The sequence below is a fragment of the Brassica napus genome, chromosome C8, assembly GCF_020379485.1.
Source record: "Brassica napus cultivar Da-Ae chromosome C8, Da-Ae, whole genome shotgun sequence".
Classification (NCBI taxonomy): domain Eukaryota; kingdom Viridiplantae; phylum Streptophyta; class Magnoliopsida; order Brassicales; family Brassicaceae; genus Brassica; species Brassica napus.
In genome coordinates, this window is record NC_063451.1 from 4,595,610 (window position 1) to 4,607,250 (window position 11,641).

Below are 11,641 nucleotides of genomic sequence, written 5' to 3' on the forward strand. Positions count from 1 at the left end.
TAAAAAAAAAAGAGGCTACTCGATCAATCATTGATACAACAAATAATGTTTTATTATGTGTTAATTATGATAAATCATCTATGTGTATATAGAGCTTTAATTAAACACAAGCAGGTCTTACTTTGCAAATCTCAACATTGAAGCCTGAATCCATTAGAAGCAGAAGCCAAGCTCGTTGCTGTTCTGATAACCTATCTTTCTCTGACTTTACTTCCACAAGCTTAGCTTCACCTTCATAACCATTCTCCTTGAACCGCCACAGAAGCAGATCAGGCATTCCACTGCACCAGCTCCTATAGTCTTGAGCTAGATACCGGCAAAGCGATGCTACACACTTGCCTCCAACACAAGCCACTGCTGCTCTCAGTTCCTCTAACGAAAACCGCTCCCACGCCACTCCTCTGCACGCTGTTCCACGGTGTGTTTCATATGATATGATAAGTATCTCTTCAGCCATTCCGTTTGCAACTCTCTCTAGCTGTGACTCGATTGTTTCCTTCCTGGTTAGATAGAAGGATTCAGTATCTAAGTCCAATGGAGCAGTCTACACAAAAAGAACAAAGATGAGGACATTCGTATTTGTTGTATGAATGAGACAACAATTAGTGAGCTTCATTAACCTGGAACCGGGTTTGGAAAACACCAGGGACGTCAGAGAACAGAATGTCCCACATGAGAAGACCAAAAATGGTTAACCAGATGCTACTCTCTGTATGCATCCCCTGCCATCCTCCTCCTTCTCCGTTGTAATACTGCAATGCGAGCTGCTCAACTCCACACTGCTCTCCGTCTTCTCCATAAAACCTGTTCTTCATGCCAACTTCACAGTTCAATGACCTCCCTTGAATGGTGACCTCAGGGATCTTGTTGTCGATGAGATTTGGGAAGGTGGGAGTTTTCCAGCGCCTTGGAGGTTTTGCTAGTCGAAGAATACGTCGTTGCAAAGCTATTCTTGAACCAGCACGCACCCAAGGATCCAGTAGTCCTTGTTCTGCTACTGAAAGACTCTCGTTTGGTCGTCCCATGTTCTCTAAATCTGTTGATAACCTGACTGTCCAGTATCCTCTTCTCCCGTCACAGTTGAAGCAACTGAGCAGACGTCTCAGTAGATAAACTGCTTGGTTATATCTGAAACCAGAGACAAGAGTGTCAACAGAATCATCTGAACAAGTTAACAAAAGAGGAGATGGTTTGTTTTCAACATGCCTCTTTTGGTTCTCAAGAAAGGAAACTCCTAAGAGAACCATCTTTGAGTAAACCCATGGAGCTGTAAAGCAATTAAATAGCGCAGATTCTGAAGAAGAGGAACTAGATATGCGGGTCTCAGCAATCATGATGCATTTCAACACCGTCCCAGAATCCTCACTGTCAAGAGACTCATCCATCAACTGAGCCACTTCAATGGCCTGTAATTGAAGCTTTGAGATACTGTATAGACAAACATGTCCCTTTTTTGTTTTGCAATATAGAGAAGTAAAACACCTCTTCATATGCTAAAAGCTTAGCCCGGTCTGAAAATATTTGGTCCGAGTCAATGCACTTGTAGGTTGGGTATTTGATAATACCAAGATCTAGCAGAACAAAAGAGGATAGATCTTGCTCTCCGTTGAGAAAGAAAAGCCTCTGCAACATTCAAACCAAATTGATTTCTTCTCATCTTTAAACAAAGTAGGATAGTTTCTGCAAGTAGAAGGAAGTTACCTCAACACGCCATATGAGAGATTCTGCTGTGCTGGATATCTTAGCACACAGTCCTGTTCTTTCTAGAATCATTGTTCCTATATCCATCCTATAAGTTAACCAAAACAGCTCAACCTCAAAGACAAAAAGAAAGATGGTTTTAATAACTTAATTACATAGAAAAACAGACTAACCTTGTTCTATCATTGTAATAAGAACAAAGTGAATCTATAAGGTCTCTCTTTCTTGAGCCACGGCTGAACACCTGGATCACAATAAGAGAACCACAACCTTTTAAATCTAATACTTCAAATTAACAGAGCAAACATCTTTAAAGAAAGTTTGGTCCAACCTTGTTTACAGATAAGATATCACGAAGTTCAGTGATGTTAAGCAACTCTGTGATCTCCTTCATCTTTTGGTAACTTAGATCGTTTGCGTCTTCCACTGAACTCATGAATCCACTAACTGGACAACATATAGATATTAGCTTCTTTTAACATGCTCAGAATATATCAGAAACTAGACGAAGTTATTGTGTGTGTGTGTGTGAAGGTGTTTCAGCGTATAATTAGTTACCTGTTAGATTTTTCAGAGCTTGAAGAGAATCAGATACCTCAGGGTATGAAATATTTGATAGCCTGAACCAAGGTCCTGAACAAACAAGCATCCAAACAATTTAAAAAGGTATCGTAAGAACTGTAACTTAAATGACTCAAGCAAGAGTGGTCCCTGGAACAAGTACAGTTTCAAAGAAAAGTATCTTCAGAAAGAAAACAATAGTCATGATCTCCAGAAGTGCAGCTACATTCGGTCAAGAAAATATTAGCAAAGAAGTAAGTTTCAATTAACCCAAACACTACAACTGAGACAACAATCCACATAACATTCTACAAAAGTTTAACACTATTCTAATCTACTCCATAAATAATCACAGAATGTTTATTCGAAAAGGTAGATAACTAAGTGTTAGAAACTATTAAACGCATCAAAACAGGAAAGAAAGGAACACCAAACTCATTGAGGTTACTTCAATGCAGTTTGTCTAGTAGCAATACCATTTACAACATATAGAGAGCAGACAAACAAGAATAGGGGGGGGGGGGGGGGGGGGGGTGGGTGCAAAAAAGGAAATTTAACAGAGTAGATTACCTTTTCGTGTGTAAAGACGGATGAAAAGTCTCTGGCTATCCTCTGAAAGAGATGGGAAGGATTCTGTAAACCAGAATGAGAAACAAGTTACAAGAAAAGTTAGCCAAAACGACAAAAAGTATGAGATATCAGAGGTGAATGAATACCCAAGAATGTCTTTTCATCGGCTGTGAATAGGTGAGAGCAGCTTCTGAGAACCTCTTGTACTAATACATTGAAGTTCAACTGGTATCTCGTCGTCTTAGGCGGAAACTGCATCTGATGCTCAACAACCTGAAGAACTTTCTCCCACAGAAGCTTAAAATCTCCACCAGCAGATTCACTTTCTTTCCAACCATCAGATGTCATCTTGTGACAAACAACTTTAACTGGAACAGCTTCGGAAGAATTCTTCGGAACACAAGTTATTGTTCCCTGCAAAAAAAAAAAGTAGATATACATCTTAACATTTAACCTTACATCAGAGAAAGCACAACAAGAAGTCACTAACCTCAAACTTAAGACCATATTGGTCAATCAGTGGGGACAAGCACTGGGAAACATCTTTGGGTAGATACCCAAGCATCTCAGACAACCCAGAGTCAGAAGAAAGTACCTAGTATGAAAGCAAAAGAATCCAATGCTTAAGCAATAAATAAAGAGAGACCAGAACACACACAAGAAAGACAAAAAGGGTTAAACCTTTATAGCGTTGGGATCCTTGATGTTCTCAGGGTGTCTCAAAAGACAGATCTTTGCCCCAACTTCTAAATCCTGAATATCACTGAACTTCCTACCAACTATAAAAGTCTGAATAGCTTCGTCACCATTGGCTTCGTCTAAAGCCACAGTTTTCGAAATCTCCTCACTACTTGAGTCATCATCAAATTCGAGTATTGATTGCTGCTGCTGCTGCTGCTTCTGGGGATGGATGAAAGGACTATCTTCAGATTGTTTGGACCCTGACCACTGAAGAAGAGTGGTCTGAGTCAATCTCCGCTTCTTCTTGTTCTTCCTTGATAGACACAAATCATCTGTGGAAAATTGATTTTAGAATCGGTAAGTAACGAAACAGAACCTTTCTTAGTTAATTACTCACCAGAGTTGCCGGGAGAAGTCGGAGTCTCCGGAGAACGGATATTGTCTCTGGTTGGAGAGATGAGATTGCCAGAGTCGTTGACATCGAGATTCAACGAGTTCTAAAAGAGGAAGTTTCAGAACAAAGGGGTTAACTTTTGTTTTTGTTTATGGGAATTAAAAAAAATTCAGGGAGAAAATGGATACCGGAGTAGGAGTTGAAAGGAGATTGTGCCGACTGGGGAGAGATCGGCGGCGTTTTCCGATCAACCGAAGCAGGCTTTCTCGTCCGGTGAGCATTTCCCGCCGTAGGGACACCGACGCGGGAAATCTTTTAGATTTGCGTTACAGTTAACCTTTTCTCGGCCTGTCCTTTCGTTTCGACATTTTAAATGTTCTCTGTCGGAGCGTGCACAACAACAAAAAAAAAAAAAAAAAAAGAAAGTATTGTCGGAGAAGTTTTTGGTTCGGTCAAAGGTTTTCGACCTTTTTTTTGGGTTGAAAAACAAGAAAATATCTCACACTTAGTTTTCCGTTCTGTTTGGCATGTTCGGTTCGGTCTAGAACCCGATGCCCAGCCCCAAATTTATGTATGTTTGAATGTGTTGCCACTTATGATGATTACCTCTGTTTCATGTGTATATTATTGTAGTCCAAAACCAGCCACTTAAAATGTTTTTTTTTTTTTTTTTTTTTTTTATCAACAAAGGACACTCTTCATAAAGGGAAACTTCAACATTTCAATGGATTGTCTACATTCTCTGTTCCGCAGAAACAAAAGGAAATGAAAAATACAGAGGGTTAAAACTGAAGACCATGTTCACGAGCTGCAGCAGCCAGAGCTTCAATGCGACCATGGTAAGGGTAACCACCACGGTCAAATGCCACCTTTGTGATCCCTTTCTCCAAGCATGATTTCGCTATCACTTCCCCTACTTTCTTCGCCACCTCCTACACGAATCAACAAAACGTACTAAATGATTCATCTCTCTTTATCAACTTGATTCATCTGGTATAAAGAAGAACTTACAATGGTTGGTCCAGAGGTGTAATCAAACTCCTCAGAGATAGGTTTCTGCTTGGTGGAAGCTGAAGCTAAAGTGTGCATCTTGGTATCGTCAATCACTTGCACATAAAGATGCTTGTTTGAGCGAAATACGCACAGCCTTGGCCTCTCCGTTGTACCGTTAACCTATAAGATTAAAGAATCAAACTCAATAGCATTTGAAATTCCAAGTAAAATCTTGACAAGAATAAATCAAAGTTCCTACTCATAATTAATTTGCTATAACTGGTTACAGATTCATCACGGTAGCAACATTATCCATATTCTTCAATTCAATTCCTAAAAAAAAGCATCCAACTTTATCGCAATTCTAACAAAACTTGTCCAAGTAACCACTTTCTTGAGGAGATGATAGAGCTATTTGTGAAGAATTGAAGGAAGTGAAGTACCTTCTTACGGATGCGAGAATGGCGGGCGATTCTGTCTTCGCTGCTGGTTTTGGTTTTGGCTTCAACCACCATGGACCCAGACTTAAGCAGCGACGGCGGCGACCATGGTTTCAGAAAAACGGCACGGTGTTGCAGTCCGCTTCCCAGGAATGCATTGCGGTTAGTTAAGAGGCTCACCGAACCACACCCACTCACGCTCGCCATTTTCTCTTTGCGCTCTCTCCTTCTCTAAGAAAATCCTTATCCACTTTTCTTGCTGCTGCGTTTATATTTGCTTCATTTCTACTTAGAACCTCAAGTTCTTCACAATTTCAATTTCTCCCCCATTATTTGTTAAATTTTGAGTTGTTGTCCACAGATTATAACTCTTTCTTTTTGTGGGCCATATATTTCCATCGGCCCAAATGGGCTTACAAAAAGTAGAAAGCTAATCATTAGATATTTCACTCTTTTTCTTTCTTTTCTCACTGTTAACACGAGGTAGCCGTGGTTGCGATTTGGGTGGTGATCGATTAGCCTCAACAGCAAACTTCAGACTCTTCTTTGCTGAGCTTACGGATTCAGAGGAGTCTCCCAAGTCTCCTACTTTTCCTTTCAACTTCAATTCTCCTGAAGATTTTTTCTGGAGGGACAATCTAAAAGGACGTTCCCTAACATGATCTGGGGAAAAGTTGGTCTGTTTAGCCAGTTGAGACTGCTCCAGCGATGTTTTGGGAGGGTCTTCAGCTGCTGTCTCTCCCTTCGAGCTAGATGAAGGCCGAGCAGGTTGTTTATCACTACGGCCTTTAGATGCTCTCTCTCCCTTAGAGCTATGGGATGTAGGTACATGCTTTCTCTCTGCCCTCCTAGCTTCTTCACGATGTTTGCTTGCTGCGAAAGAATCATCGTACCTTCTCTTGTTGTATGCTTCTTTGCTAGGTGGTAATATATCCCTGTCTCGAGGAGCCTGTCGATTGTTCTCACGGTGGTCATCTCTAGGAGCATACCGGGATGTATATATGTATGTATATATATCTCTTCTGTTGTTTGTGTCTTGTAATCTAAAGCAGGTATTCGTTCTCAAACTGGTACTTAAAATTCCAAAAGTACGTAGATGGATTTGACCTTTTAAGTGGCCATGTTACGTTGCAGAAGTGAGGCCAGCTCTGATCAGATATGTTTGAACATGTTAGGGATGTTAATGAGGGTGATGGAGAAGACAAGGCACGTTATAGGAATCATTGTTGTCCCACTTTCACTTTAAAGCAATCACATCATATCATTCATCACATTACCGCACATTGCACCTTATACGGCTGTACTTTTAGTTTTAAGGCCTGACATTTAGTTTTTGTTCTTTTTTTTTTAATTTCTTATAATAACCACTCATCTTATTTGAAGATCGTTGATATATTGTTTGTAATTTTTTTAGTCACATGTTCTACTATTTTTGGGGGTAAGAACTGCTGTTATGGCTGTCAAAGTAACCAAACATGTAAATGGGATTGTACCGAACCAGAACAATATGTTTAAATTGGTTAACTTTCTTTTAAACTGAATTAACCAGGCAAGGAAACTAACCCAAAAGAAAACCGAAACTTCATGGCAATCAATGAGCCAAGACTAGTGTCCGATGGACCACTGGATAAGAGTGGATAACATTGTCCCCCATGAGACTAGAGATCCGTTACTGAGATAATGTAAAGTTCTATCAGCTACATTTTTTTACGAAATACATTATTATTCAACGGTTATATTTATTTCTTATCATAACCAGTACTGGTTATAATCTCAAGTTCTTAACATATTAGATTAATCTAATGGTTCAATAAAATTAGGCCTGCAAGTTTGGTTTCTTCAGTTAGTTTGGATCGGTTAGTTTGGAATTCGGCTAGTTCGGGTCGGTCAAAATCTCACTGAAGTGAATCAAAATAAAATTCGGTTGGGTTTGGTTTTCGGTTAGTACGATTTAAAAAAAAATACCGAAGTTTTTGGTTTTGCGGTTAGTTCAGTTAAATTTTCGGTGTAAATCGAATAAAATTAAAAAAAAATCGGTTAATTTCGGTTCAAATTTTGATTAGTTTGGTTAGTTCGGTTGAGAATTTTGGTTAAAATTGATACTGATTGGTAAAAAAATTTTAGAAAACGAACTAGCCGAATACAGAACCGAAAACATTTTTTTGCCGAACTGAACCGAACCTTCTAACCGAACTAACCAAAACCCAAACTTTTCGGTTCAGTTCGGCAGGTATGGTTCGGGTAATAACCACAAGCCTAAATAAAACCATCAAAAGACTTAATTTCTTTCGAACGAAATGAAAAATCGCACCGTGAATTCGATAATTAGATCGTCACGGGGATTACAAACATCCGAATCAAAACTAATCATGGGAACTTTCATTAAAATCTAACTTAAAGGAAATATAGAAGCCGCGACCACATGAAGATAAGGAGAAGGAAGAGAGACATGGCGGGCTAATACAAACTGTACACATGGAAAAATAAAATGAAAAAGATTCGAATTCCCTTTTTCACGTAATGTAATTACGTTGAAAGAGGAGAACTTTTGGTTATAAGCAACTAATCAAGAACTGAGATTGTTTGAAGAGTTTGACTTGTCAAGAATCGACCACATGACGAGGACATCTTCATAACCACAAGCCATGACGTCACCTTGAAGCTCCTTCACCATTCTTCTCTCGTGTTCCTCCCTCGCCTTGGCGTTTGCGTGGCGGTTGTGTGACGTTTGCTGCGGTTGGTTAAAGAACGTCGCCGCTTTCTTGAATGGCGTTGCGATTGTTTTCTTCCATGAAGTCATTCTTTTATGGGTTTTGACAAAAAACAGAAAAGATGAAATTAGTTCTAACAGTGGATTCCTTCCTCGCTTTTCTCTTGGAATTGGATTGAAGAGGTCTTCTATGTATTTATACCACCACATGTGAACACAAAAACAGTTTCTCTTATGATTTTTTAAAAAATTGTAATAAAATAAAATCAAAATTATTAAACGATAAATAATATTGGAGAAATGGGAGAGAGAGTGTGGTCAAACGAGGCAAGATCCGCGATAAGAGCATTCCCATGAACCATCAATTCGATTTCTTATCCTCCCCACGTGATCTTCTTTGCTCACAAACTAACACAGTTTCACCGTTTTTTCACCATTTACCTTCAATTTATATCCCATTAATAATGATAGTAGTTAGATTGGTTTTAAAGAATGTAAAGTACTAATACATTTTACTTATCAAGGTATTTTCGATAGTTAATCAAGAATGACTACTTATGATTCAGAGGCATCGGTGATTGGTCACAGTGAAGAATTCAATTTCATTGGACTATATTTTTTAGTTAGTACTCCCTCCGTTCGGATATAAGTGACGTTTTACAATATTGCACACCAATTAAGAAAGCTAATGTAATATCTATTTTAACCTTATTCATTAGTGTTTAATGTTTAATTTATTTCATATCATTATTACTAAAGACCATTATTCAGTCAAAAGGATGTTGATTCCAATTTTTCTTAGTCGTGACATAACAGTTTCACATACAAAATCCTTAAATGCTTAATTAATTTTTTTAGTCAAATACGTATATGTGGTGTTGAATTCAAAATGAAGAAATGCAAGAACAAAGAAGATTTCAGTGTTAAAATTCTCCAAAAAAATTTAAGCATGGAGCCAAAACAAAAGTTTTTAAACTGATAATGGAGCCAAACCAAAAAAATTGCTTATGCTATATATTTACAGAAACAATCGACTGAATCACAATCACTCATGGATTCTAACTTTGATTTGAATCTTCCATATATAGCCAATGAAAATGAGTTTTTATTTGATCTAAATCAAACACCAACAGATGAAGAAGTAGATACACTCGATAACGAAGAAGAAGAAGAAGAAGATGATGATGATGATGATGATGATGATGATGATGATGGTGATGATGATGATGATGATGATGATGCACTCGTTAACAGTCACGTCTATGCAAGCGATCTTTTTACTGAAACAGATCAAGGTATGAGTTTATGTTGATTTGTTCTAAAAATTACGTATAGTCATGTTTACGACAATTACAAGTATACAAGTCAATAAAAGTTGCTGGTTTTGTTTGTTTCTGATGCGTTTTCTAAAATAGATTATGTTTGCTTTTTTAAATAAAAATTGTATACAATCAAATTATCGAATTGTGGTTTGTTTCTAATAGAATTTCCACGAATAAACTTATGTGTATATGTGTTGTTAGTATATTTCAGATTTTCAGTTTTAATAAATTATTTTAATTGTCAATATGCAGAGATATATAATGACATAGAGATTCCAAGTGGTAAGAAGAAAAATCTCTCGAACACAGAAAGATGGGCAATCTATAATGCTTTGTTGGAGAGAAGCCATGATGGGAATCTGAAAAAAAATATTACTCGAGTAGTGTCTGAATTGTTTCTGGTATCTATCCGAACCGTGCAACGGATTTGGCAACAAGCAAAAGAAACTTCAAATGGTGAAGCAGTTAACGTCTGCCACAAAAAATCAGGAAATTGTGGTCGCAAGAAAATTCCTCTCAACTTGAATCAAGTTAAGAGTATTCCATTTCACAAGAGAACATCACTTCGATGGCTCTCAAAGAGTTTGGGTATTGCTACTTCAACGTTGCATAAACGTGTCAAAGAAGGTACGCTTCGTCGTAACACTAATGCTATCAAACCAAGTTTAAAGGATGGGAATATAAGAGATAGGTTGAAGTTTTGTTTCTCCATGCTAGAAAAAGACTCTTTGATTCATGAACCAAAATTCGTCAATATGTACAACATTGTACATATTGACGAAAAATGGTTCTACATGACAAAGAAAATGGAGAAGTATTATTTAGTTCCTGATGAAGAGGTACCGCATCGTACATGTCAAAGTAAGAACTACATTGAGAAGGTGATGTTCTTGGCGGCGATGGCTCGACCGAGATTTGACGAGGAAGGAAATGAGACATTTTCTGGCAAAATAGGAGTGTTTCCTTTTGTTACCATGCAACCAGCTAAGAGGCGAAGCAAAAACCGAGACGCTGGAACCGTAGAGCTAAAAGCATCAACTTCTGTGAAACGAGAAGACATAAGAGCATGTTTGATTGAAAAGGTCATTCCAGTAATTCATGAAAGATGGCCAATTGAAGATCGGAGGAAGACTATTTTCATCCAACAAGACAACGCAAGGACACATGTCCAGTGTGGTGATAAAGAGTTTAAAGAGGCTGCCTGCAAAAATGGGTTTGATATACGTTTGATGTGTCAACCAGCAAATTCACCGGATCTAAACATTTTAGATCTCGGATATTTCAGTGCAATCCAATCATTACAGCACGAGACATGTCCCAGAACCGTAGCAGATCTTGTTCATGTCGTGGAAGAATCATTCGAAGAGTACGCTGCTGAAAAGGTTAATTATATTTTTTTGACCCTTCAATCGTGCATGAAAGAGATCATGAAAACTGGAGGAGACAACAAATATAAAATCCCGCACATGAAGAAAGCTACACTTGATAGAGAGAATCGTCTTCCTCTTCAAATAAGTTGTGATGTCTCCTTGGTTCAAAGCGTAATGGCTACATTAGCATCTTCATAATTTTAGTTTTAAGATTGTTGAACTCATCGTTAGAACTTATTTATTTTTCAGATTTTTTATTTCTCATTTTGTTTTGTTTTTATGAGTTTACTATCTTGAAGTAATTTTTATTTTAAAATTATTGAGTATTATATTGTGTCTATATGATCAAATAGATCTTAAGGTCATTTGATCTAAACAATTTTAAAAAAATTGAATGGAACAAAGAAAATAAGAAAAATAGAAACATGAAACTATATTTCACATCTTTATTATGATAAAATAACTTGCAATACAAGAAGACATTATTTGATCTTAAAAAGAATGTGGAAGATAAATCTTCAACATTTCAAGTAAAGCTTCTTCAATTGCTTTGTCAGGGTGAAGCTCTCCTTCATCATAAAAGAACAATTTATTCAAATCAAAATCACGATTGACACGGAAACAAACTCTGTCAACTGGTAAATCATCTTTTTCTTTGCTCTCCTCGTTCTCCATTTTAAATTGATAAGTTATACATATTGAAAGAGACAAAGAAGAAGATGTCGTACAATATATAGTGGGTGGTATAGTTAATTTTAGTTTATCACTATTACTTTTTCATTGCTTGGAAATATAAATATATTTTTCGTAATACACAACAAAAAAGTCAGCAGTTTGAATTTTTGACTAGAATCTGATGTTAATAATTGTAAGGGTAGAAATAGTCTTTTGTTGTCAGT

General features: G+C 37.5%; 4 protein-coding genes across 5 annotated transcripts; 1 reads left to right on the top strand and 3 right to left on the bottom strand.

The window, feature by feature from the left end:
* Positions 1–4,343, bottom strand: LOC106423710 (fanconi-associated nuclease 1 homolog). Of its 2 annotated transcripts, none has more exons than XM_013864481.3 (14): positions 4,096–4,343; positions 3,911–4,010; positions 3,514–3,845; positions 3,323–3,427; positions 2,979–3,246; positions 2,833–2,895; positions 2,260–2,334; positions 2,033–2,148; positions 1,875–1,945; positions 1,702–1,789; positions 1,483–1,623; positions 1,207–1,406; positions 621–1,128; positions 1–544 (listed from the first exon to the last, which is right to left on the bottom strand). In XM_013864481.3, exons 1-14 carry the CDS (start codon positions 4,186–4,188, stop codon positions 101–103), a joined length of 2,604 nt encoding a protein of 867 aa, XP_013719935.2. In that variant the 5' UTR covers positions 4,189–4,343; the 3' UTR covers positions 1–100. The 2 variants fall into 2 exon arrangements, with proteins under 2 accessions (XP_013719935.2, XP_013719936.2); XM_013864482.3 differs by having other exon boundaries at positions 208–500.
* Positions 4,344–4,604: 261 nt separating this feature from the next.
* LOC106422522 (50S ribosomal protein L18, chloroplastic) lies at positions 4,605–5,685 on the bottom strand. The gene is made up of 3 exons (XM_013863310.3): positions 5,344–5,685; positions 4,919–5,080; positions 4,605–4,839 (listed from the first exon to the last, which is right to left on the bottom strand). Exons 1-3 carry the CDS (start codon positions 5,545–5,547, stop codon positions 4,690–4,692), a joined length of 516 nt encoding a protein of 171 aa, XP_013718764.1. The 5' UTR covers positions 5,548–5,685; the 3' UTR covers positions 4,605–4,689.
* A 2,014-nt stretch (positions 5,686–7,699) lies between these two features.
* On the bottom strand, positions 7,700–8,367 carry LOC106423751. The gene has a single exon (XM_013864512.3). The coding sequence runs from the start codon at positions 8,258–8,260 to the stop codon at positions 7,907–7,909; it is 354 nt and encodes a 117-aa protein (XP_013719966.2). The 5' UTR covers positions 8,261–8,367; the 3' UTR covers positions 7,700–7,906.
* Positions 8,368–10,127: 1,760 nt separating this feature from the next.
* On the top strand, positions 10,128–10,940 carry LOC125591795. The gene has a single exon (XM_048766650.1). The coding sequence runs from the start codon at positions 10,128–10,130 to the stop codon at positions 10,938–10,940; it is 813 nt and encodes a 270-aa protein (XP_048622607.1).
* The last annotated feature ends 701 nt before the right edge of the window (positions 10,941–11,641 follow it).

Excerpts from the sequence above, each read along its gene's own strand:
- LOC106423710 (XM_013864481.3), bottom strand. The coding sequence starts at position 4,188 with ATGCTCACCGGACGAGAAAGCCTGCTTCGGTTGATCGGAAAACGCCGC. Across the intron at positions 4,011-4,095 it reads TCCTTTCAACTCCTACTCCG|AACTCGTTGAATCTCGATGT; the intron begins GTATCCATTTTC and ends TTCCTCTTTTAG. Across the intron at positions 3,247-3,322 it reads AATATGGTCTTAAGTTTGAG|GGAACAATAACTTGTGTTCC; the intron begins GTTAGTGACTTC and ends TTTTTTTTGCAG.
- LOC106422522 (XM_013863310.3), bottom strand. The coding sequence starts at position 5,547 with ATGGCGAGCGTGAGTGGGTGTGGTTCGGTGAGCCTCTTAACTAACCGC. Across the intron at positions 5,081-5,343 it reads ATTCTCGCATCCGTAAGAAG|GTTAACGGTACAACGGAGAG; the intron begins GTACTTCACTTC and ends TTAATCTTATAG. Across the intron at positions 4,840-4,918 it reads ACACCTCTGGACCAACCATT|GAGGTGGCGAAGAAAGTAGG; the intron begins GTAAGTTCTTCT and ends TGATTCGTGTAG.
- LOC106423751 (XM_013864512.3), bottom strand. The coding sequence starts at position 8,260 with ATGTGGTGGTATAAATACATAGAAGACCTCTTCAATCCAATTCCAAGA.
- LOC125591795 (XM_048766650.1), top strand. The coding sequence starts at position 10,128 with ATGTACAACATTGTACATATTGACGAAAAATGGTTCTACATGACAAAG.